We start from the raw sequence: 27,695 nt of genomic DNA, 5'->3' as shown, positions 1-27,695 counted from the left end.
CTCACATAGCACCTACTAGCCTTAAAAAAAAGAGAAAAAAAAAAAAACAGCCTCAGCAGCGGAGGAATATTCTTTTCAAGATCAAAAGTCAAGCAGCAATAAAATCCGTGTCAAAAAACATAGGTGGAGGAGGTTGTGCATGCTCACTTGTGAACATCTGCACTAAGAAGCCACTTAAGTAACCATGCAACAGCATGGAAGAAACATCTGCAGCGTGTAGACCACCAGCTGTGCAGTAATAATACTTTGAATATCCAGAGTGCCTTTCATCTGAATACTGCAAAGCATTTTCCAAACAAATTAAGCTTCACAACACCACTGTGAGCTTCTTATTTAATGGTAGGATTATTTCATTCTGCACCAAAATGCTGTTGCCGCCAGGATGAAAAGTAACACCTGTTTATCATCTCACAGAAATGTTGTACAATTTTCATGACGGGAAGTGACAAAAAGGCTGTAGTTAAGTTAAAGTGCAGGGAGACTTGAGATGGTCAGAATTAAATGTTTAGAAATGAAACTCAGAAAACCAGAGTATTACCCCCCCTTTACTTTTTATGCAAACTGTCACATTAATTTTTATGCCCACATGCTGTTACCCTTTGGGCTTTATTTCGCATTGGGAAGAGAGAACTTCCTCGGGTATATACTTGTAGGGGTGTCTACAGATGTGCTCAGAAGTACAGAAAAATAACTTTCTGCATTGTGTACACTCAATAAAATATATTGCTGTGCATTGCAAATAGCTTTCCTTTGTACTCCTTCAGATCTGTTTTTATAAGGCATCCCAATGATTATAGTACAGCACTGCCTTCCAAGGCAGCATGCCATCTAGTAAGTCCTAAAACAAACTTCTTGCTGCATGCACTTTCAGCCCCACGGGGTACTCCCTGTAAGTAGCATTCTGACCTGACTCTACTGAGTTAGAGAGATCTGACTGTGTGTTTCTCAAGAGCAAGGAGAAAGGCCGGAGAACATGACACTTGAAGATAGGAAATATCACAGACACCCCACTATGATTTCCTCTGTCTGCTTCTTAATACACCCACTTTTCAATCCCATTGAAATGTTAGTGGAGGAAGCAGTTTGATGGGGAAGCTGTAGCAGCGAAGCAGGCTGGTTCTATCAAATGAAGCTCAGTACTGTCAGAACAATGTATAATGCTGTATGGGACAGACTGTCTTGAACTCTGCAAAGCTAGACAAACATATACCTTTAAAACTTAAACTTTTTGAGGGCACCAATGAGATTCTGATCTGTGCTTGACACTAGCACCCTGGGATGTTAACCTATGAGTAAGGCTTTTTGATGTTACGGTTAAATAAAAAGAGTAGCTAGGACTTGGAAATGACTAATTGTATTTCTAAGAAATTGTTACGTGTGTTTGGATATTAAGCAAATAGCTCTAGCTTTGGCTAAGGAGTATATTTTAAGCATTTCTACATTCACCACCTCTGAGCTGGTCCCAGCTGGGCATGTGGTAGTTAACCTCAGGCTAACTTCTCCCATCTCCCAAAAAGCTGGTTACAGGAGGACACAGCCTGGCTTGAGAAAAGAAGGCTCTTTCATGGTTAGGATTTTCCACAAAACATTTGGTGTTGGTATAACTCCATCCCTGTTGAAGCTCAGGGTAAAATTCTATTTGTCTGTAATGCCAGGTATGGTTGGCCAGCACCAGCTGCTTTTGACATCTCATCCTACATGACCAGCCCTGAAAAAGTTCTCTCATACTCACATACTGACTTTTCTCCAGAAAGAGCTGTTTCTTTTCTCCATGGATGCAACCAAACACATGTGCCAAGTTGCTCACTATCCCGCCAGGACTGACTACTTCATTTCAAATAAACCATAAAATGGCATGAATTACTTGGGGAGAATAAAATGTTCCCTTTCAGTATGTACGTTCATTAGTTTTTCTCTTGTGTGCTGGTTTTGTCCGTTTATTTCATATAGGATTTTCCTCAGCCATATTTCAAAATAGTGAATAGGAGGATTAAGTCTTAAAACCAGAAAGATATCATTTTCAGTTCTATCACATGTAGGATAAGCAGTTCATCTACTTTTTGATATATGATCTCGAGCTGCCCACACAATCTGACCCATTTAGAACAACAGTAGTAAAGTGTGAGGGACTTTGAAAGGTTTCTGTCCATAGGAGTATCAACATTTGTTACCAACATCTATTTCCATTTTGGTTTTCTGAGATCATAACATTTGAATTGTATTTTGTGTTTCAGTTCAGATAAACCTCAGAGGGTAACAAAGCTAAGACCGAAGCCACATACCAGCTCCAACTTGCCAGTTGAAATGATAGCATTGTATTGTTTCCACAGGACAAGGACAAGAAGCGAAATCTCCAATCCCAGATACAACATCTGTTCCAATTTAGTAACAAACTAAACTCATTCTCCATCCCCCATACACATATCTGCACATACGCACAATGGAACACTCAATTTTAAGGACATTTGCCTCTGGATCTGGATCCATGTTGGGCCACTTCTAGTTTCCAGACACAACCATAAATCAATCCAGTTTCGCTAGAAAGAGCTGAGATTCACAGAGAGCCCCAGGCAAGAATCTCTACCCAACTTTCCTAGCCCCAAATCTGGCTCTGCAGTAACACATTATATTCGTTTTCAGCAGTGGAATAATATCACATACGATCATAGTCTCACCAGCGAAAATTTATGGGATTGTTCCCCCTAACCCTCCTACATCTGGTCCTTCACAGAGCTTATATCTATCTTCAGAAATCTCATGAAAACCATGTCTTTTCCCAAGTCTGCTTTGAACCCCTGCCGTTCAAAGCAGGAAATGAAATATGGTAGCAAGAAGAACAAGAAGAGCTGTGAAGGACAGCAAGGTGGAGTTGGACTCAATGATCTTAAGGGTCTTTTCCAACCTTAACGATTCCATGATTCTATGATAAATATTTTTGAAGTCAAAATAACTTGAAATGCCATTTTTCCCCGTATGTTTCCTGCTAAGCTTGTGCAGCTTGTGTGCTTTTTAACTTGCGAAAAATCCTAAATTTTGTATTTACAAAACACTGGCAGCGTGAGAGCCCTGGCATTAAAATCTCTTATTTAACAAGAAATGAAGTGAAGCAATGTATTTCCACAGAGTATTGACAATGATCCTGCTGTACAGGCGGGGAAAGACTCCAGCATCTTTACACAGCTTCTGCTGAGGATACCGCTTTGCTGCTAATTATTTATGTAAATGTCAAATAACAGAGGGAAGTCACCATCTCATTTAATGCAACTTGCATACTGCTCACTGAATGCAAACAGCTTTCAGCCCCAGGATCAATTCAAACCAGAGGCAGTTGTTAAACTATTTGCATTGATGGTGAGATCTCACATCTGTGGGGATGGAAGAGAGAAATGATGCCAAGTCTTAAGTTTGTTCTTTGCAAGTTCAAGGCAATGGACAGATCCAATCAAGGAACCTCCACCTCCTCCTTAGGGACCCAGTTATGGGGAGGCACAAGAATGGCAACAATTTGGAAAGTGATTTGTCTTACATAACATGCAAGTCATGTCTTCAGCAGGGGGAGAATGGCAGATCTGGTTCTGACCCCATCTGCTCTCCTCCCCATCTCTCTGCCTCGCAGGGTGCTTCATCACTATCAAGCCTATACCTCAGACCATCTCTGCGTGGTTGGCAGAGCCTCTCTCATTTTTTATTTTTACTTCCAGTGTGCTCCTGAGGATGAACAACATGTACAGATTACACCCTGTGACCAGAGTGATATATAAATTGTGTTTCTGGGGTACACATGCTTCTTAAGGCTTCCTCTGATGCTGCCTGGAGCACCGCAGACATGTGCTATCTGGCCTTTCCAAATCCCAAGCCTCCGCAAGGGCAAGCATAGCACACAGTCTGCTGCATCTGACTTCCAAAAGCAGTGGGGAATATGCGCAGAGGTGGAAGATGCCCCTGCCTCATCGCTATTATCATATTACTTGTCTAGTATTTAGCAGATTTTCTAGACATACACTCTCCTGGCCCAAGGTCTTGGCTGCATCATTTTAGATTAATCAGGCCTGAGCTATCCAGGTCAAAAATGGGGTCATGAGGGACGACATTCAAAATGGAGAGTTTGTCTTGACAACAGAAGAAACAAGTGCTGTCCCATATTATAATCTGAAACAAAACGGCAGCAGTTATCCAGCAACTTTGTGAAAACTCTGTTAAACTGACTAGACTCCATCAGTCATGATGACAATCCCAGCACGTATTTTCTTTTTCCTGTTTTCTATGCAGTAAAATGACCCAGAGATGTTTTTCCATTCACGAAACAAATAGGGAAATGTCAGGTTAAAGGCTGAAAAGAAGACCTTGTCCAGGAGCAATGCTTCTTTATTGTTATAATTATTTATAATTATTGTTAATATTATTGTATTACCAAATGAAATAGCTCTATTGTTTTACACAGCAGAAGTCGCAGGCCATATGATTGATTGCATGCACTCTAGGGTAGGCTTAAAACACACTTCTCTATTAATCCTGAATAGACATGTGAACCTGCACGTACAATTTCCTGGGGTGGCCTCAAGCAAATCATCTCACCTGCAGTGAGATAGATGAAAACTGTGCCATTAAGGTCTGACCCTGAGCTGATGTAAAGTGGAGGAGAGCTATAGAAATTGCCATGACACAGACTTGTACCAAGAGCATCCCCTGGAGCCAGTAACAACTGGCAATACGTGGTTCTAGCTCTCTGCATGTACTGCACCACAAAGGGACAGTCCCTGTAAAGACATCCATTTACACAGCAACAGTCAAAATAAATTTCTCCATTTAGATATCCCATTTGCATTGTCAGTCACACTCATGGTCTTATCTCCAGGGAACTTCCAATTGCTTCATATTCTGGTTGGAGTGCAAATTCCTACAACATGAAGCAAACACCTCTGGCCCCTGGAGCCGCCCTATTCCCAGAAACCTACATAGGAAAACCCATGGCACTCTAAAAGACCACATGGCAGAACTGAAACTTTTCATTCTAAATCCACTTTTATTGCTGTTTCCAACCATCACAGGAATCACACAGCATGCGAGTCAGAAAATGCAGACACCAGAGATCAGCTAAGTGGCAAATAGCTTTCACTTGTGAGTTGCAGATCAAGCACCCAGCTGCTGCCCTCAGTACTGGACGCTCTCCCCAGCTCACAGGGACTCTGAAATCTGGTGCTAACCTCACCACTCCAGTCATTAAACTGAAAAAGGTGCCGAATCTAACCTCTATGGCCTGCATCTCCAACTTGTCTTTCATAAAACACTCCCCAGCAATGCTGCCATAAGCTCAAGAGAGAACACTGACATTAGCAAAGCTGTTGGGTTCACTGGAGACCTAAACCCAGCAGAGCAAGCCCCTCCACAAGCACATTTCTGCCCACTAATTGGGCAACGAAGACAAAGTGAAAACCCCAGTGCTGAGCCAATGGATAAGCTGCCAGGAAATTTCAAACTGCTCCAAGCATGACGGCCAACGGAAACCATGACGTAAAGTTCAGAAGAAGGTCACTGCTTCAAAATCTCTTTCTAAAGAGAGATTTTTAAATGGTTTTTCTTTTGCAAGCATGCATCAATAGAGCTAGAGTACCACAGAGAGACAGAGAAGAAGGGTGGATGTATAAAAGAGATGCAAAATAAATTTTAAAGTACTTTTTGCCTGAGTGGTTCAGGCGCATGTTTTCAGCCTTTGGTACAACGTGTGCATCTGAAAAACTCTGCACTGATGGGAATGGAATTGGTTTAAATGGCTGCCCACGTTCTGCACAGCTGATAACCCACCTGCACCATAAGGTCAGTGGAGTTGGACAGACTCTACAGTAGCACCTGACAACCATTTAGAGGGTTCTTTCTGAATTTGGAGGCTTTATCTTGAATACTCACATTTTAAGACTTTGACTGAGGTATCCCTCAGTTCATATGCGACACAGGGCAGAGCTGGGACCAAGCCTCACGCTTCCCATTCACCCAGCTCCAAAACACCAGCCACCTCCTGAAGGTGTCAAAAAAAATGTTACACTTACTAAAAATCTTTGCAGATTCAAAATGAAAGCCCTTGGCCACCTGAAGAACAGGGATTGCTTCCCTGCAATGGGACTCTGGTCTTCTCTGTCTAACTGGGCTACAGCTGCGTATAGCACTGCACTGCTTGCAGGTTTTCTATTTAGTGTCATAATAACACAGAGAAATATTACATTGAAGTGGGTACTGCTCTCCTTCATTAAGACTGAATCACCTTTGTATTAAACAAGGAAAAAAAAACTAACAAAAACCCTCTGGGTTTTCTGCCAAAAGCTGTGTGCTCTGCTTTGACTAAGGTCCTCTAGGAGCTCTGCACAAGCTAAGACAACAGATTTGAGGTATTTTATCTTGTGCAGTTTGGATATAGACCTAGGTTTTTCGGAAGGAAAATAGAAATATGACACTAGTTCAGCTCCAGGTGTTTTCCTCTCTCCTCATGTTGTGTTTCATGGCAGCTTTCCATATTTGAAGGCTATCACACATGGAAACCCATCTCTTATAACAACCCACAAGCATTTATGTGACTCTCCAGGTCAAGCCAACATAAGAACTGTGTGGACTCACAGAGACAGAAAGGAGGTTCAGAGATGATCCAAACAACCAGCATGGCTACACTGCTGAGAGAGCTGTCAGTCTGAAGGTCACTTCTAATCCCACTGGTTGTAAATACATAATCTGCTAACTGGCTGCTAAAGAGTTCTTGCTGGGCTGTCAAAATATTTGCCTATAATCTGTTGTGTAGTCCCCAGTAGGGTCCACTTCTCATGAGGTGATCACTTGAAGCTTCTCTAAAACACAGAGCAAAAACATGCCACCAAGTGTTTTCAGAAAAATCAACTCACAGTGGAAACCCAGGAGGAGAGACCAGCAGATCTTCTCTCCCTCACGCCCACCACATGTGCACCTCCAACGTGGAGTCCTCTGATAAAGAATTAAATGACTTGTGGGTAGGAAATGACAAAGGGCAATTAAAATTATATTAAATTTTCTCATGGCTTTTCTCTGGTGTTTTCTGCAACACAAATGTCAGAAGATTAATTTGTTTACTGTCCACAGATGCAACAATAACCACAATTGCTTCCCGAGGAACATTCAGTACAGCAACACTCCAGGTCCTTCTCTGCCACCACAGCATTTTTCCACAGCATCTACTGGGGACTGCCACCACTGAGAATGCCAGCGCGGGGTCCTGAAAGCATGAGGCACCCTGCCTGAGCTCAGAGAGCCAGGTCCGATATCGGTAGGGGAGGAGAAAACCCATGCTATCTGCTAGAGAGAGACCAAGAGAGACATCATGCAGCCATGGGCTACAGTGCACCCTGTGCCACTAAAGGCAAAACTCTTGCTTCTCCAGTTAAATCAGTATTAAACCTATGGCACTATTCCTGACTTTAAAATATTATCAATGAAAGGAGAAGGAGGTTAACAAGATTAGCTATAGAGATGTTGCCACACACTGAACTACATGACTGCGTCCTTACATGCACGCATAAAAACTCACACAAGGGTTTTCACTGAAGCCCATCAGCGACTATTCACCCAAGCAGTAGCCTGTTGCTGCAGATAAAATGCTTATCATGCTGCAGCCTGGCCCACCACGTGTTAAGCACATTCAGGTGAGAAGGCAAGTGATTGGGCTACTTCCACTTTTGGGACACAACTTTGACCTCAGTCATTTGTCTGGGCTGTTCCCATTATACTTCCCTTTTCTGAGTGACTATCAAAGTTCTCAGAATAGCAAGAGGAAGATCTCCTCCTGGGCATCACAGGAGCTTGGGATGTGTCAGATAAATGCATCAAAGAGGAGATTATTCCTGAACGCTAAAAACCCACTGGAAATATATATGACAGCCCCAAGGCAGTCTGACACTAGCATCCCTCAACTGGGGCTGTTAGACAAACAGCTCATATTTTACTCAGAGTGAAAAAATCGCACACATTATGGTTCTCTGACACTTTAATCTTAACACAGCTGCGAGTTTCTTTCAGCAGAGAAACCTTCTGGGTGAATGTGACCTTTGGATAAATCCTTGCATGTTCTCTGTGGTGGTATTTATTGTTACAGTCAGACTAATGATTCACTTTGTGAACAGCCCTGGGAGGGATCTTTTTTCCAGCAGTCCCATAGACCTGTAAACATGTTCCTCCATCACTGTCACACCTGTACTGCAAAAGGGGAAAACAAAGGGTCAACCAAAAAAAAAAAAAAAAAAAAAAAAAAAGGTATTCTTTCACACTTTCATTTTGATTACTGCACAGAAAGACAGCATTCATGTTTACAAGATATATAAGGGAACACTATTAACGTTGAGGCAACCAGCTTCTAGCAGACTCTGTAAGAAGTTATTACTGTTTTCTGGAAACACTAGCTACCAGGACATAATGCATTTTCCTGAGCCACAAGGACAAGTAAGGCATCACTGCACTTGCAGAACATTCCCATTCAAAGCAGGCAGTGGACGCTACAAGAGAGGAGGACAAAACCAATACAAGCCTTGAAAACTAAACCATGTGTCTCTTTGCCAGCTTTACAGAAATACCATTAATCTTGAGATAAAGCTGGTTTTCTTGCAGTTGACACCCAATATTACAAGAATTGTTTCTGTTCCTGTTGCACACAAGTATAGTAATCCTCTCTTGGTCATTCCACACTCAGCTCACAACACAATCCTTTTGCTGAGCCACCAAGAAGCCTGAATTCAGTCTGACCATGTAATTTGACAGGCTCCAAGCTGCCAAGGAAGGGAGGCGTTAAAAACTCCTGGGTACACTACTTCTCTGGGTCTAACTGTTGAGTGGGTTATTGGGATACTTTGTGAAATACAATTCTGTCTAGAGCCCTGAGAGCTGAACTAGCCCCACTCTCACCACTGACAAAAGATGAATCAGAGTTGGTTCATGTCAAACTCGAAGGCTTTCTCACATCTGAATGGAAAGCAGACTTAAGAATTTTATTAGTACCTTAAGCTTGAAAATGAAGGATGCTGCCAGCCTCAAGCCAGCATCTGCAAAAGATTAATTTCATAGAGACTGTTAAAAAAATAGGAGTGTTCAGATCTTTAGCAATGTATATGATTCAGGCAACAGTCAGAAGCAGGCAAAAATACATATGCTGTACATGTAGGAGTGATAGTCACATAATATGTTGGTTTATGAGATCGGGCTCTGATCTCTGACTTTCCTGGCTCAAACTCTCTTCTTTCAGGCACCTGATGTTTTTAAATGATAAAACTTTTAACACAAAAGCGAGAATAGTGGTGACCTCAAATGAGTTCCGGTGCATTTTCTTGCTTCCCAGGAAGGAGCAGTCCATGTCACGAAAGTCACCAGATTGTTTGCAGTAATTCTGAGACAGTCAAGGACTGGACTGATACAGGGGTGATACCAACCATGGACTTCAGCAAGCTGTGCTGTCACAGCCCAAGATGGAAACATAACAGTAGGACACGACAAGAAGCTCCTGTTGCTGCTGTTCATATTGTATTCACTCAACACACAATGCTCCCTCCCTTAGGCTACCAATCCAGCATTTTCTTGCACTCAACATAACCCCAACAATTGTATGTCAAAGGGGCATATCCACAATTAAAAGGCTCTTTAAAGCAACACTGTAATGCTAATTTCTGTAAAGCATTGTAACAAACATTATAACAAACTTCGGAGTCATTCTGAAAGTCAAAGAAACAAGTCCCTGTGCTTGGAAAAGGTTGCTATTGGATATCTGTACCATGCAAACTTCTGTCTTCAGTCAACATCCAGACTTGGTAGGCCTTAGGAGAAAAATCAAGCTTAGTTTCTCTTCAGTCAATATTGGTTCTCAAGTCAATAAATCTTAATATTGACCACAACATAGAAACCAGTAACTGTTTAATATCTTCTTCTGGGTTTTAATTATAAACACTGAGGAAATTTGTCAACTCCTGACTTCCTAGTCATATGGAAAAGCTTTTAAACATTCTGCATAGACCACTGTCGATCAGGCCCATCATGGTTATGGAACTAAAACGTACTCTACCAACAATTCTCTGAGCATGTACACAGGATCTTTAACCTTGGCATGACTTTGAAATCAGTGCCTGCATCTGCTGCAAGGATGGTGAAGGTAATAAACAGCATCTTTTTATGTCACGAGAGTTATTATTTCCGGTGCCACAGTTAAATTTCCTCTGCCCATATAAAACTGTACCTTCCATAGATGGAGAATGTTGACAAAAATCCCTGTGGTATTCCATAACTAAAAAGCATTCCTGGCCACGTACTTTATCATTTGGAAAGAAATATGAACAGCACTGAGAGACAGAGAAATAAAAGAGACAGGTGAAGGAAATTCTGGGGGTTATGAGACAGTACACAGTTTGCATGCAGCTGATTGATAGAGAGAACCACGCAGTGTGAATTCCTCACCTCAAAAACCAGATGGGAATCCTGGCCAGGGATATCACCTGGCTACCTCGTAACACAGGCTATGGCTATGGAATAGATTATGTCAAGTCAGGCAGCAGTCTAGACGTCTTGGGAGAAAGTACGGGCTCATGACAGAATACCCTGCCAGAGAAGTTTGTTCCCTCATTGCCTCTCTGCCACCATGTTTTGTGTGAACTCGCCTGGCTGTGCAGAGCACACATTTCACTGTTGCCTGCTAACTGTGTTCTTCATCTGCAGGGAATTGATGGTCACCAGTTTGAAACGACTGTCTAGAGATCAAACTAACCAGAGAGACAAGAGACTATCTGGAGATCAGTACAGGTGAGTTAAAGGAGAGCTGGAAGATGAACCAAATATCCCTTACTAATGGGCTGAAATGTCTGTGTACTGTATTTCAATTTTGTGCTCGTGGGTATTTTTGAAATCGGATATTCGCTGCTCGTAGTTGCAGTGAAGATCTGGGCCTTCTGTAAAATAAGGAATCATGATGAAAATAGTGGGAACTACATATTTCGATGCTGACAAAACACAGCCTAATTAACTTACAGAATCTGAGGGCACGTCAACAAGCTCAATGGCAGATAAAATAGCCACTTGTTTGTGCGATCTGTGTAGTTCTTCTCTGATTACAAAACAACCTTCAACCCCTTCAAGTGATTTGGTGATCCTTCCCTATATTGTCAGCAAATCATCTTTGCCTTTTGAAACAAGGCCAAGAAGTGTACTCCTCATGTCATGCTGTCTATAAGCCTTTTTTGAAAAAAATTTCTGTACCCACAGCAAATCTTAAAATCACTGAAAGTTATGTCACCCTTTGAGGACATCTAGGATATCAATGATCTATGTCATCACCTTGCCATGATGAAAAATATCCCTCCAGAGAGTATGGAAATTTTTTTCACGAACGATGGGCTTAGAAATCAGTACAACAGAGAAGAACCACATAGACAGACAGATGAACAGAACAACAAAAATGGGCTTTCAAACCTCAGCCAAATCCTTGACACCTGAAAACAGAGTATGGGGTTTTTCTTGCATATCAACTCTTCCTGTTCCAAAAGCAAGTCTTTTATAGTCCATGCCTCAATCCATTACTAGGTTTTGACTTGTTTTAAGGTTCTTACTTGCCAAAGAAATATTGGTGCATGGAGTATTTATGAGGTTGTTGTCTAACTGGGCCTTACAGAAGCAGAGAAGATTTAGTGCCTTCTTAAAAAGACTAGCAACGCTTTCTTCTGAAAGTCTGAGAAGAATTTGTGCTTTGACAAGAATAAGACAATACACTTCTTGTGCATGTGAAACCTCTTAAATCCCATCAGAAGGACTTGAGCTTGAGGCCAGGAACCAGGCACTTTTACATTTTAATCTCAAATCTGCTCTTGGCTTCCTGCACAGCAAAGAACTCTTTCTTCATTTCAACAACTTTAAACCAGGGTGCAGTGAGAATTAAATGTTTACACTGCAATTTGAAAATGTAAAGTGCTAAGAAGGAGCACTTAGGAAATGAACTTTGTAAACTTTTTTCTTGCTGCCATGGTATCCACCACCCTCAACAGCCTCTTACTTCATGTACTCATAGACTACATAACCTTAAGCACTCACTCTCTGTAAACTACATACCTCACTTGAGAGTTGATGTACAAAAATCAGCTGTCTGAATACCTTAACACTTACGACAGCTTCCTCTGGACTGATCATAGGAGAAATGACTTATTATTAATTTTCACATGCTGGATTTATTTTAGCTTTTATGTTTCAGGAATATTATATAAACAGAATGTTAGTTGTAGGAGTACCCAGGAATGCAAGGAAACATATGGCTCCAACTCCCTTCAGTATTCCCAGCACACTTCCCACCAATTTTAATTTCAACTGGCTTAAGTGGAGGAGTCAGGGCAAGACTTAAATGCTCTCATCCTCTGCATATCATGATGAAGAGGTGAAATCACAGCACCTGCTCTCACATATGCAGAGCCCTCCATTTGGGTGAAAACCTAACCCTACCGCTCCCTTTGGGTGAGGAAGGGCCTGCTTATGGTGTATTTTGTATCCAGTGGCAATTTAGTTCTACCTCTGCTCCAGGATGGCACTGGCGATCCCCAGTCTTGAGATGTCACCATGTTAGCACACATCTATGCCTACTTTGACGAGGCCACCAGAGACAGAGTTAATTACAAGAGCAGAGCCACACACGTGTGTTTCTAAGTGGCATCTCAACAATTTACAGGGTGAGTGAACCTGACACACATACCCACGCATCCAGTCTGTGCTGTGTATGTTACCCAAGATTAGTTATTGTGATGGTAAATATTTGAGATGGATAAATACATATTTCTGTATCAGCACAAATACCTCCACCCATTCTTGCCTTACTTCCCACGAGTCTGCTCTTTCTTCTGGTGTTGCAACACCCTAGGGTACAATAATCCTCAGGTGCCAAGATTGGCCCGGGGGGGCATGAGCTTTTGCTGTCATGCCCCAAGCCCTCATCAGCACTGTCCATGTCACATACGGCAGTGTAGGACCTGTGTGCTCGCAGTTAAATGAGGGCTGTGCCTGCCTCTCATCACGCTGCCAGTGCCTCGTGCTCGATCTGCTCTTGCTGTTGGTGCTCCGCTGCCCACGGAGCGAACATTTTGCAGGTTGAATGGCAGCAGTAGAGGCCTCCCGAAACGACTCGTTCTGCGCGTGTTTGCGAGGCTGCATAAATCACCAATAATGTGAGGTGCTGATTCCTTCGTGTGCTGTGAAGACTGAAGGAAAAATTAGGCTTGAGTAATTAACAGAAGTTAATTGCTTTACACACTAGCACTTTGCATGCTTGAGAGAGCAAGTGTGGAGTATGGGACCTTCACATGCCTATCGATACAGCGAGTCCTTACGGGGACAGACAGGAGAGAAGCAGATTTGCCTTTACCCTGGATTGCTACTTTATACCACAGACAGCTACTAAAAAGCTGACATAATGCAAAGGTCCCCAGAGATCTCGAACACTGGGAACACCCCAGATTTTTTGGATGCCCTGTGAGATTCAGGAAACAACAGCAGAACTGAAGAAAAAAACTTCAGCTATTAAAAACACCCACAAGAAAACTTTCAGCTAAATCTAACCCACATAAAGACTCCAAAACGGACCGCTCGCATGCAGCAAGTCAGCTCTCTGAATGACAGCAAGAGCAAGCTCGATAAATGGCTCGGAGCTATCAAAACCTTCCTAAGGCAAGCTTTCTACAGAAAAGTTTTTTGTGCCGGTCACAGCTCACGTCCTGCTTTGTCTGGTTATCCTGCCAGGAGCATAAATGAACTCATAAGAATAACAGGAGGATTAGGTTAAGCTTATTTTTAAAACGTTTCCCACAAATTCGTCTCATTTGCCTGCTTATAAACACCCTCGTTCATCTTTGCTGTGTGTCTAATTAGGCAGGATATACTGCAGGTGGCTTAAAATAGGAGCTGAAATATAGTAGCTTTGCAGTTATGCATGTTAAAGGAAAGGTAATTAAAATTTCATGCTATGAGATGTAAACTGATCATCTCAGGGGCCTGAAAGGGATTTCTCCACCATATATGACATGGCACAGTTGGCCAGCTACAGTATGGGTGGGTTTCCTTTTCCTTGCAACACTTATTAGCCTTTGCCCAAGGCAGAATATGAGATTCGATGGGTTGGTTTCTTGAATTATTTATTCACAGAAATAGACATATTACCATCAGCTAAGCATTTCTGGATTTTATTTAAAATCAATACTGCAATAAAGCTTAAAACATAAAAGGCTAAAATTAAATTGAAACAAACTAGCAAAGAAAGCCCTGCTGTGAACATGTCTTAGAGGTTAATTAAGATGAGATCGAACAGAGGTCTTGGATTTTGTAGCAGCTGTAGTTAAAATTCTGCAGTACCTGACAGAGACATAGGGTTGTTTCCTCTGATGATGCTGACAACTTTTCTGAACAGCATCTCTCCAAACAATGGGATTTATTTTCTCCACTAAAAAGAATACTTCAGTGTAGCAAGTATTTTTGCTTTGGCAGTGGATCAAGTTGCACCAAACGGCAGGTGGCATCTTTTAAAACATTTCCACAAGGGAGGATATCATTCTGCTTTTCTACCAGTTCCTCTCCACACCTGCTCTCCTCTTGTTTTTAAAAATCATGCATTGTATTATATTACTGAAACATCAGGGGTGTTTTCCAGAATGTGAAAGGGCCCTTTCCAAAAATATTTATTAGTGTATGCAAGAGGGATGTGCTTGTATTTTGCCATGATAGTCCTAGGGCACGCTCATGCTTACTGTGAAATAGTAGCATTTTAAGTTCGCAGCTTTAATAAGGTTATTTGAGATGGGGAGCTCTATATTAAAGAAGTTATGCCTAGGGCATGTTTAAAAGCCTATCAGATAAGCCTTGCAAATCTGAGGGACAGCAGACCTAGCATTGCAGGCTTTTTCTACAAACTTCTTACAGCCAAGAAGAATGAACCATGACTGAACTCAAGTTAGCAAAACACAGAAAGGATCTCTCAAGTTGCCTGTAGCCAGACAAATTAGGGCTTCTGCCTTGGAAAGTCATACCTTAGATTTCCCCTAGGAAAAAAGTGGCAAGCAGACAGGATCTGGGAGCCCCAATCTGAATGCATTTCACTTTGTCTACCCCAGTAAAGAATGGACCTGCTATCTCTGAACCAGGTGAAGCTTTCTTAAATTGTCTGTGGTACAGCAAATGGTGGGAAGGCTAACCGAGGATTACTAACTGATGCAAGAGATTAGTGTAATAAACCTGCATGGGACAGGAACAGTCATAGTGATGAAAACCTGTCACTCAAATAGAGCAAAATTCCCATTGACTTCAATGAATCAGGATTTTATCCCATGACTCCAAGGCACTGTGGAAAAACAAACAAAACCACCCTACCAAACCTCTGTTAAAGGTAATCCAGGAACAACAAGTACTGAGAATGCAGTCCATATTGACAAATAAGAAGGGCATTTATGGTACTCTGCTTTTCTGTTAGATGTCTCCCCCTCTCCTCCCTTACCCATAGTTCCTACCACCCTTCAGGATCATTTTTGTCTCAAACTGACCTTACATTTTCACAGAGTAGAGTCTCACATCTGTCAGACGCTGGGCAATGAGGAAGACAGTATTTGGTTATGAAACACCTGACTTGAATTTCCTTGAGCCAGGTAATAAACCAGAAAGAAATGAAGTTTTACTAGGCAGAAGCAGGTTTTTGTAATAAGTCTCTATATACCTGCATGCATGATAATCACAAATTGAGTTCTTTCCTGGAAAAGAGAGAAAAGAAGCCTCATATTGCACTTGCAACCAGTAGGAAATAACATCTCATTCAGTGTAAAAGGACAGTATCAAGTAGGGTTGTGATCATGTAATTAGGTAAGCAAAACAAACACATTCCAGACGTCATCCTTTGAAGGAAAGGAAACTTCCCTGGGTTTTAATCACAGAGTACTCTGCTGCTTCATCTGGCTTTCCTATAAAAAAAAAAAAATCTTTCCTTGTCAAAAAAAAAAAAAAAAAAAAAACCTTCATTAACTTTCCATATAGGGAAACACAAAGTGGGTCATCAGGGAAGCATGCGCTTCTCGGCTGGAAGCAAGCCACGGACAGTCCCAGGTGAGTGGTGTCTGTCCAACACCACGGTCTTGTCAGATTTTGGAGCCCTCTCCGCCTTCTTCCCCCCCATTCCCAATACCTCAACAGGAAAGGAGACATCTGTGAATCCTCTGGCACTGCTTCAATGTTTTACAGCTGTAATAACCACTGATACAAAGAGAAGAATGTTTTCTAGCTCCAAATTCCTGAGGTACTTTTCTAAACAGACACAAGTGGATGGGGCTTGGTTACGTGAAAAATACTCCATCAGGGGCAGGGGCGTGGGGAAAGATGAAGAGGAATCATGATCTGCAGATAATTGAGCTCAGCTTGGCTTCAGATTTATCTTTTCTGACCACTCAACCTATTTGTCCAAATCCAAACTTCCAATCCTTAAATCTAAACAGTATTTTTCTGGCAGCTTGCACTCACTCTTGGCTACATCAGATGAAAAATACTTCAAGGAGGAGGCTTAAAACAGTGGTGATCTATAGACTTATGTGGCATTTTTGCCATCAGCATATAGGTAGCAAAGTTTGATGCTTGCTGCTAGAAATCCCAAAGTGTATTGGATGCTACGAAGTCCATTTTCTCCCATTTGTTAGCACCGTCAGTCACCAGCAGTGTAAGTCACGGTGCCTCTTATCTGCATGTCAGTGAGTTCATCACGGCCTTACACAAGATGCACAGGCTGACATTTAGAAGTCATTTGGGGAATAATGTCAATTCATATAGTGGCATAAAATAAAGGCAGCAGGCAGCCTGACCGCATATGGATGGAGAATGTGTTCCCAAGCACCAGTGCTCTTGTAAGGGTTGGGAACACCAGCTCTCCCAGTGCCTATGCATTTAGGCTTAGTCCTTTGTGCATTTCTCCAATGCAGATCTGTGAAGGAGCACCTTGTATAAGTAGAATGATATAAAGCAGCGTATTTCTGTACAGAAAGCCTGAATTATTAAGCACTTAACAATGCAAGCAACTAAAAGCTCCAGTGGTAACTTCAAACAGACAGAAGACTCAAAGATGCTCAACAGAGCAGACTGGGAAGTGGAGCATCTAGCTCATAGGTAACTCAAGTTCTGGTGCAGATTTGCTTAAAAAATACAATTATTTTTTCAAATATTTTAAAATTCCTTTCTAACCAGAAGCTCCTGGGTCATACAGCTGCTCAGTGACAATTTGCCCAAGAAGCTGAGTAAATTGTTTCATCCTGAGCTCCTCTCTGTTGTGGTTACACTGCTGCTACTACCCAGACTCAGGGCCAGCTTCGGGCAGGTGGTCTGACAGGCACAGGAACATCCCTACCTTAGCACGAGGGCAAGTGGAAGCAACAGCCTCTGCTCTGTGCTGGGTCCGTGAGGGGACCAGCCACGGCTTCATGCCATCGGTCTTTTTCTCGAGCCAACACCACTGGCTTGTCTTGAAGGGGTGGAAAGGCCAGCTCTGCCCTGGGAAAGACAGATGTGGAGGCTGGCGCAGGAGCAGGAGCCGGGACAGGAGTCACCCTGGTGAGCAGAGCTACAGCTGCCTTTCAGTTACACCACAGATGAGCCCTGGAGCAGCGCGGCCTCAGCTGGAGCAGCACAGGCAACTGCTGTGCCCACATGCACAGCCAGGACCAGAAAACCTCACCAGGAGAATTGTGCAATATGCACCCTTGGCAGCAAACAGAGGGCTCCAGAGATCCCAGTTCCACGCACCCCTTTAACACTTGAAATGGGCTTTTCTGAAGTCATTCTTCAAGCCTACATTTCTTTTGCACCATCCTGCTGAGTGAACATAGGGACAGAACCACATGAATTTTACAGCTGTAGGACATCATTGTTAACAGGGAAAAAAACCTTCAAACCTTCTGCTTCAAAGCCACAAACCCTCGGTCCCCATCTTTTAAATACAGCTCATAATTAACTTAGCAATGCTACAGCTCACATGGTCTCTGCAGCCATTCATGGCATATCTGTCAAACTTAATAACAGGGAGCTGATGGACTACACAACATTGCAATTTATGCTCTAACTCTAAACAATAATATTTTCTCTAGTTAAGTGGAAATTTTTAGAAAAACTGCAAGACTGCAGCAGTTAACTGCATAAAGTTAATTGGTTAACTAAGTGAAATAGAAACTCGTTAACCGATTAACCGAAAGCTAAGATGGAGTAATGTCACCACAGTCACAAGGAACATTTAAGGCAAGAATTGCAATAAAGTAGATTTGCAATTCCTGAATGTATTTGATTAACATATTCAAACGAATGAGGCTATTACTATGTTAATTACCGCTTGCCATAAAATACTGAGTATGATTAAATTCAAGTGTTTGAGAGAAAAACATACCTCTTAAGACAATTACAAAAGAGAAAAAGAGTAATTATTTCGTATGGTGTTGTCTGTTAAAAACGTAATAATAATAATAGCAACAATAATAAAAATATATAATAATAATAGGAAGAGTAATAACAATAAAAAGATTTGTCTCAAGTTAGAAGCACAAATTTTCCAATCTCAAATGGGGGAATCTACTGCATGGAAAAAGCAAAACATTGAATATTTTTCCCAAGTTATGGCAGTAGTGAGAGTCTTGAGCAATGTATAACTAGTCATTTATGAACTCAGCTGCTGTGTAGGTGTATTAGAGATGGGTGGTATACTGATATGTTGATGTCACGTTCCAGATCTGTTGGTGATACCAAACTATTAAAAAAACCTACTAGAAAGCCACAGATGCTAATGAGGGCAGGTGTTACTAGGAGTAGTAGTCCTGTGACTTCCTTTATGGTGTCTCCTGCAGCCCAACTTGTACCTCTATCAAGTAGCATTGCTGTGCCTTTCTCACTGCAGTCCCTGCACCCCTGGTTTGGGGACACAGAAAGTCCTCTTCTCCTTCCTCAAGTCACCTAAGCTCCCCAAATCCTCATCCAAGAGCTTAAATAGTACCATAATATTTCTTGATAATGTGACAGAGCTTTTTCTGTTAACAGCAGCATGAGAAATTCAGATGGTATCACCTATTTTTAGCGCTGCTTATACTCATGAGCAGCTTCAGGAGTCTGAGTGCAAGCTTTATTGCATACATGGTCAAAGTATCCCCTCTAAAAACCTGCTACTGAGTAACCTTGGTAACTTTTTCTTTTTTTTGGCAAGAACTAATCAAGGATGCTTAGCCATATTAAAATATCAAAATAGACAAGTGGCAATGGTGATGACTGTCACTGCTAATCTCTTCTTCATCCAGACTTTACCAAAACCTTCTGAAAATTCAAAATCATTTTCCTGCTTAATGAACTTGCTTCCATAAAGTTCAATCCTAAGGGTTATTTTTAGAGTATTACTCAGGAGTATTGAACAACTAGCAATGCACTAAAGACAAACAAAAAATACCAACCCAAAACTAAACAACAAAAACCACAATTAAAAGCCCATAAAACATGCCTAGTTACAAAACAAAGAATTAAAAAAGTGGTATAAAATTAGATGCTAAAATTCTTAGTTTGCAGTCTGGACTATTTCAAAATCCTTTCTTGTACACTTATATTGTGCCTTCTTCTACCATGTGCTTTGCAGAGAAACACAAGTCACCAAAGTCAAAACATCAAAAAAAGGGTTAAGGGCAAGGTGCACAACCATTTCTCCTAAAGCGTCACAGATCTACCAAGGTCAAGTTCAGGGGTTAGCTGTTCTTCACCCCACAACCATGCAGCTAGATCTCTACACTTTAAAACATTAACCATGTCCTTTTCACCTAACAATCATGACAACCTTGCTATATATGTTTTTTGGATGGCTAACAAAAGGAGAAACTACAGCTGTGAAAAGAGTGAGACTTAAAATGAATCTGAGACATCTTCACAGAAATCTCTTCAGTAACAATGTCAGAAAAATATTTGCAATGCATTGTTCGCTGCCTTTTTTGGTATTTGGAGAAAACACACCCTAATTTGTAATGTTCCTGCTGAGTTTATTTCTATTCCTGAAAATTCTTTTTAACAGCAGGTCAGTACAAGAGCAGCATAATGAAAATGAGGCAATGTGGATAATATAGGCAAGAATGACCAAGAAAGGTTAACTCTTGAGAATGCAGTATTTCAAATGGAAAAATTCCATAATACGCAATGTTGGAGGTTAAAAACTGAGAAGCTATTCAATTCAAAAAGGAGATTAATAGAAAAATGAAAGAAGCTGACCCTACCATTCTGCCTCTTCACTTCTCTTACCGCTCAGAGCTCGTTCATAGTCAGAAAAGAATAATTGGAAAAATTTTAGTTAAAACTAGCCTGAAATTAGAAAACATTGACTAAATATGCTTTTCTAAAAGACCTCAGTAAAAAGCTGTAAATGTTAATTTAAATTTGTTTTAGTGGTAATTTAAATTTTCTGCAAGAATACACCACCAGCAATGGATTCTTCGAAAAAAATTCATGAAAAATGCAAATCTCTTAAGTACGCATATTTATACACACACACACATGCATGTGCGTATTTATATATACAAAGATTTATGTTAGAAACGTTCCTAGAACTTTCTTGAATGTATGTCCCATAATCATTACTTCCTTGTGGGAATTTCCTAGTATGAAAAATGGCCATGGTCATTGAATAAATTCCTTGCTACTACTTTGTTTCTAACAAGAAGTAGCATTCTACTAACTACCATTATTTAATTTTAATTTATATTTTATCTTTAATTCCTGTATTGGGAGCTGAGCATTCTAAGAACTGGCAACATCTAAATGGAAGCAAACGAACAGCTACTTCTGACAGAATATGATGGTCATTTCAACATAAAGTTTCCTTAGGGAAAAACAGACTTTTCTACAAAAGGACATAATCAAATTAAATACTTGCTTGATTTCATTGTCTTTCCAGGACAAAGAGAAGACACAATTTTAAAGCAACAGAAATGCTCTACGGTAATTCTTGTGTGCAAGCATGTAGAGATTTTTTTTCTGGCTGCTGTAGCGAAAATATAAATCATTTTCCGCTGTGGTGTCAGGAACTGTATTGCACCAAATTAATCACAAGCTACTTTAAAAAAGGGACAAAAAATCCACTGCAAAATGAAACAAATCTCTCTGTGCCTGTTTTCCATTTGCATTGTCATCACTTACCTTTAGAGGACGATGGAAGTGAGATGGGAATGTTGCTGAAATGCATTCAACAGACCCTGTGTGTGTGTGTGTGTGTGTGTTAGCATCTCTAGTGCTCTCTGCTGTGCTCCAGCCATTGGAAAAGATAAAGTATTATTACCTGCACACAATATAATCTTCACTCTTTGCCAGGCTCCTAGCACAGGGATACACTATAGCAAACTAAATGCAGAAGCACATAGACTGCAAGCCAAGCCGTGTGCCGTCTTCTAGCATTTCCCAGTCCCAGATGTATTCTGCTGGGGTAGATAAAAGTCTTTCTGTCTCATTATAAAAGAAGAGGAAAGGCAATTCATAAGGGAAATTGAGTCATTTTAGAAAGCTTTTCCTAATAAGCCCAATAGTTCAGCAGATGTGCACAAGTGGGGAAAGCTGGGAGTGCAGAGATCAGGCAGCTCCCTTCGCCATCATGCAACTGTGACTTGGCTTGCTTTTATCTTTTATGTCAGGCAATCAAAAGAAAAGCCAATTTTATTTACTGAGTGAGGGGCAAATAAACTCATGCCAATTAAAGAACAGAAATTATGTCTCTGTGGTTTAGACTGGAAGCATTTTAAAGATAAAAAAATCTTCACTCAGACAAGGCTTCTAGATCCTCGTCTGTCTTCCTTTGCTCCTAGGGCAGGATGGGCATGCACTGAACTTTTTGTTAACTCTCTCCTTTCAAACTCTCAACCTACAAACTACACCATCCAAGAGGCACTAGTAATATTTAATACCCCTGCTTTAATAAAGTAATTTTCAAAATGCCTCTGGGAAGACACACTTCTCTGGACCACAAGCAATAGTAATTAAAGTCAGCCTCAACTTTACAACGTTTTTGAAATCAGAAAGAGCTTACCAAAATGTTTTGAAGTCTCTTCCCCCTCTCTCCTCAATCTCCAAAAGCACTTTTGCTCTAGGTGATCACAAGCCTGACTGCCTTTCTCATTGTTGGTTGCTCGGGTCTTTATTAGCTCAGGACAATATTCTTCTGATTCCCGACTCAGAAAAGCTCAACGTAATGTAACTCTAAGCCTGTATATTAACTCTTAGCAAAAGCAGCTCAAAGCATGTGCTCAAACGCTACTGAAATTGGGCCAACTGTGTGGTTTTTCTCCTCACACAGTAACTTACTATCCCCTTCCGCAGCAAGCCACACTTACCGGTAAAATGTGGTATAATCCACCGTTGAATGACAGCTCTGAAACTCCCATGCTTTGAGTTTCTGGCATTCCCGGTGAGCTCGGAGTTTCACCCTGACCGTCCCATGACAGAGCTCGGGTACAGGTTTTCTCTGCAGGCGGCTGCAGAACTCGTTGGACTCCACGCGCCAGGATTCGGCAAAGTCGTCCACGTCAAACTTAAAATTCCCGTCCCCACCAATCAGGTCATCTCGCTTGTGCCCGTTGTAATTGCCACACAGACCACAGAGTTTGCCTTTCAGATGTGGTGCAGCCATGACTTCCACAAAACTGTCTCCATCCCATGAGATTTCCAAGCCTAATAAAGAGATAAGACAAAAACACGCACACAAAAAAAAGAGAAGAAGAAGAAATTGAGGATAACAAACTGTGCCTTATGTTTGTGAAACTGTGTTCATGGGAACCTAAACAAAGCCATTGGCTTCCTTCTGATAATGTTGTTAGATTTCTATATATCTCCCAGTAAGTGCTTCTGGCAAGTGCAGTGTTTCTTAAATCACAGTCAATTACAATACACTCATGCCTGTCTCTGTTTATTTTTGTTCCTCCTTGCTAATGAATGGGGTTATCCTAAGAAATCTGGAGTCAAGGCATAACTACTCTCAACATCGAAAGAGGGCTCTTGCAAAATTCTGCGAATTGAACTTGCTGGGCAAATTTCTAGCTATTTCACAGAGGGCCCAGAATTTCAACTATTGTCACCCATTGCGCAGGTCGTAGGCATACAAATACGTCCATGCCCCATGAGACTCCACCAGTGACCACCTTATGGAAAATGTCCTTTTCTTGCCTGCAAAGCTGACACTGATGACTCGTTTGGGTGAATACTACTGTTCCAATGCAAGCACCTTATTTTGTGTGGGTAAAGAGAGTTAAAAAGATGACCACAAAGACATGTGAGATGGGTAAAACTGTTGTAAGAAGGCATTCTGAACTGGATTCAAACTGTTCATTCAAAAGGTGTTAATTACCAGTCTTTTGAAGTTGTCTTCATAAGTCAGCAACACTGAGGAACGACGGTGAACACCTAACCTTCATCTAGTGTCTGGGATGTAAGTGCTCTGCTACAATCTGTTTTACAGTAAGGTTTTGCACTTCTAGTACATCAAAATCAAAATTGCTTTCTGTGGGTGAAATCTATTTTATCTGTACCCATCTAAAAGCAAAGTGGCTGGCTTAAGTCAGCTGTCTGGGCCCTCTCTTTGATGGAGAGAAACAGGCAGCTCTGGGTCACAACATGGGTGTCTAATGCAGAGGGAATAAACTACCTTCTGAATGCCTTTCTGTTTCCAGTGATATTCTAGAGGACCCAGAGATCAGGTAGAAACTAAATTTCTAGTTTTTACCTGGGTGATCGTAAATTAAATGAATTCCATCCTTTGAGAAGTAAATATGTGTCTCATAAGGGAAAGCATTTTTGGTATCATATGGGATAAAAACAACACCGAGAATCACTGCTGCTTAACTTTTACCCCAAAATGGCATTTCTTTTAATTATTTCCAATATCTGATGAATGCTACTACTTCACATCTCTGCAGTAACCCTGCATCTGAAGATCACAAATAATTTTGCTGACGTTAATTTATTCTCATGAAGTACCTGTGTGCAGTGGTTAGTTAAGGATAAACACAGAAACCTGCTTTTAAACAGGATTATACAGATTTTACCCTCTTTTCCCTGCCTGGCCAAGAATACCAAACAGCATCACTCCATGGTGCAAGACCAGGGCTTTGCTCCAGCTTTCTACATTTGCTGTGTGGGCTGGCTTAGCACCACCCTTTCCTCTTGTAAATCAGTGCTTGTCACTGTGTGATCCAAATCTTGCCCTATCCTCATGTAAGTAATTAACATACCAGTGACTCAGTTCAAAGCTGGAACCCTTCCTTTAGCAACACATCCCATTGTCTCCTATGACAATTCCTACCCACAGAGAAACAGGGCGAGGCTCAAATGGCAATTATGGTTGTAGAAGGGGTGCTTTGCCATACTGTCCTGGCGCTCGTGCGGTTTACACCATGTCACCAGGAGTTTGGGGAACCAAGGTTGTGCAGATAATTCTGCATCCCCGGTCACTACAGTCTATTGCATCATGTTTTCTTGTCACTATAGGTTAGCAGTGATAGCAGAAATATGTCCTGAGCTGACTATGCCTGAAAGCAGTTTCAAATTATCTAATAAACCCAGTATGTATAGGGCCACTGTGTCCTCCTCCAAAGGCACTTTACACCCAGCCAACTGAGAAATTGTGCAAGACTACAATTGTTAACAAGGCCAGCACAGTGGCAAGGGGGAATGCTGCCTTTTAAGCTGCTTCATACATTACCATTGCTGAACAAATTCAAATTCCAGCTGTCTTTGCTTCTGACAACGCTGAACAAAACAAAACACAGCTTGATTTGCAGGCACCAGATTAATACTGCTGTGCTGGCATTTACAAAAACCTTGCCATTAACTTATAAACTAAGATTTCTTCAGACTTGAAAATCATATAAACTTTCTCAAAGCTTGAAGCATCGAAATCCAAATTCTCAGACAGTTCTCTTCAGAAAAATAACTCTAGTTTTTAAGGCGGTGTTCAACTTCTTCTCCAAATGAGCTCCCTCAGAAGCTGCTGACTTTAAGCAGAGTCACAAAAGACTGGCTAATGATTCTACCTTAATTTTCCTTTTACAACTTTTTTTCTCAAGCCAAGACTTACTGACTTTCAGTGAAAACACTCATGTTCATTACAAAAGGCTACCTCTAAAATTATCCTGAATATTTGTGTGTCCTTTGTGAGAGTTAAGTTAATCTCTTTGTTACATGTTGCTCTGTGAACTCTACATATGCAGACAAGAATAACATAAAATTATGACTTTTCATCTCAGCGTATAAAAATGCACATTTTTAAATATAGAGAGTCCTGCTTTGATTACTGGATTTGATTCAGAAGACTCACAGTTTAACTACCACAAAAGGATGTACTTTCCTCTAGCTGGGTATTGTTTAATTACACTATATTATGCTGTAATTGCTCAGATGGAAGGGTAATTTCTAGCTTTGATGAACAGCCTAAAGGTTTCTGTCCATAATGGATCTTATTCCCTCTTGGGGTAACGAGGAAGGGTATTTACTCCTACATGCGTGATAATTTTGTCGGAGCCTGATCGCACTGTGCAGTGTGTGCCTTTTTGTTTGTTCGCAAGCAGAAAATTCAGTTGCTTTCTGTATACCAACAAGAGCTGTGACAGATGGGATTATGCTATGGAGCGATGTTTGAAACGGTCTCCTTGGCAGACAGAAATTGTTTGGAAGAGTTTCTTGGTGCCTATACCCTCCTTTCCTTCCTCCCCCCCCCCAACTGGATGAGTTTCCCATTCACTTGGACAAGAATCAGAATCCAAGAGATGTGAAGCCAAAGGATGCAGCATCTGTCCCATCTGGGGATGTGCAGAAAAGGAATATTCTCTGAGCTACTTTTTAGGGTTTTCCAATTTTCCCTTTTCTTTGAAGGATGCTTAATCAACTCGTTACTTGATTTCTTAACTTGGCACACTATGTGCTCTACTGTATTTAAAAAAAATCCTTCTGGATTTATGCACATCACACACTGAGTTCCTCATGCTGGGAACTCCCAGCAATTGTTCTGCATGATTTTTCATGGTAAAGGCATCCTCGAGAACTGGCAGACCCCTCTTGCCTTAAAGATTGAGTGCCAAAGTGGTACAGAAAACCTCAGCAAAGGGGCTTCATGCAAAAGATCAGCACAGAAACAACAACAAAAAAAGTGCTCCTGCACTGCAAGGACAGATAAGTAACACCAGCTCTGTGACCCTCTGCTCTCTCATCTTTCTAACACACAAATTTTAGACAAGGACTCAACACCATCCTAACCACACCCATGACAAAGCACCTGCAAGTGCAGGGTGCCAGAATTGCTGCTGCATGGCATCCAAGGCTATGGCTGGTGAGGAATTGAGCAACAAAACAGGTTTTCACTGGAAAATGCCAGTTCATCAGAACTGAAATGCTTCAGGGAGACATATCAGATTCAATGAACTTCCGACACGGCACAGGCAAGGCTCCAAGCTGGTTTCTTGCCAGCTTGCCTGGTGGGCTGCCTGGAAGCCTGGACTCTCAGGGTATCGAACTCCAGGACAGCCCTGCCATGCAGACTGCCCTGTAGCCAGGGACCACCAGGCTTCCTGAAGCTTTGGGCTCCCGTTTTATCCAGGGCTCAGCTCCCAGCTCTGCAAAAGGAAAATCAAAAGCCGTGGGAATGCTGGCTGAACTGTAAGCACCAGACCCTGCACTTCCCAGCCCAATTTTACTTTGAATTTTGCTTCTAGTGCAGTAGTTTTGCTTATTTTTCATTACTTCCTCCCTCCCCCTCTTTTTTTACCCTACACTGGGAAAGTATATATTTTTTAAAACCCCCATGTTTCATTCTAAAACAGAGAAAATTCTCCAATTTTTTTTTTCCCCCGGCACTTGGAATTTCCTGTGGAACAAAAGGTTTGTCTTTAAACCAGTTCTACTCAGCACATTCCTCCTCTCTACAGCCTCTCTGCTGCTTGTCCTCTCCCAGCAAAATGAAGCCATGCCGTTCTGCTGCTATCCAGGCCTTACGTGCTGAGGAAAGGAGGACTTGGCCCATCGTGCTGTGTTCAGCGAGAGAAACCTAATCCTGCTCTGTTAAGGGGAGGAATTATTTAGGCTATAATTTGCAGTGATTACACACTGTTTGGTATGTTGTCATATGCCATGTTTGCACTCCCTCTGCCAACACATGGACAAGGATGTGTGTAGTCATTTATTAAGCTTGCACCAGAGACAAATGGAATAGCAGCAGGATTAGCTGTCATTCATCTTCGATTGAAAACCTTTCCTTGGCCTGTGGTTGGCTAATGAAATCCACATCTCCAGAATTCATAGCGTTCAGCTGGCTGCAAAGAGAAACCCTCAAGATGCTTTTAATTAGAAGTTGTGAATAATGGTCAACTTGTGTGCATTTTACAGACAGCCACAAAAATCTGCATTGCCACTTCGAGGAATGAGCCCAGAGCTGGGATCCACATTATGCAGACTTACATTTCCAGGGGCTATATGAACAGGTGTCTAAATTCTCAGCTCAACAGTGGGTGCTAGTGTCCCCCTTGAAAAAAAATGATGCTAGATAATGAGTATGACTATGCGTCACGCCTGTGGCCGTATCACTCCATAAGAAAGATTGGTTTCACTGCTTTCACATGGCATTTAATTGAATTAACAGTAAATAGTATTCTCACTGAAACAGTACTTTACTG

The 27,695-nt window shown here is 41.5% G+C and overlaps 1 protein-coding gene across 1 annotated transcript in view; it reads right to left on the bottom strand.

Moving 5' to 3' along the window:
• BMPER (BMP binding endothelial regulator) overlaps window positions 1–27,695 on the bottom strand; it is a gene marked incomplete at both ends in the record, with an annotated part of 147,976 nt that overhangs the window by 21,047 nt on the left and 99,234 nt on the right. Inside the window, one exon of the mRNA XM_082327696.1 lies at window positions 22,371–22,707. Coding sequence (XP_082183822.1) covers window positions 22,371–22,707 — 337 coding nt within the window. The remainder of the gene's footprint in view (window positions 1–22,370; window positions 22,708–27,695) is intronic.

The sequence above is a fragment of the Platalea leucorodia genome (assembly GCF_965183815.1).
Source record: "Platalea leucorodia genome assembly, chromosome: 1".
NCBI classification, from domain to species: domain Eukaryota; kingdom Metazoa; phylum Chordata; class Aves; order Pelecaniformes; family Threskiornithidae; genus Platalea; species Platalea leucorodia.
The sequence above is the reverse complement of the archived record's forward strand: the minus strand, read 5'-3'. Positions and strand labels throughout refer to the sequence as shown.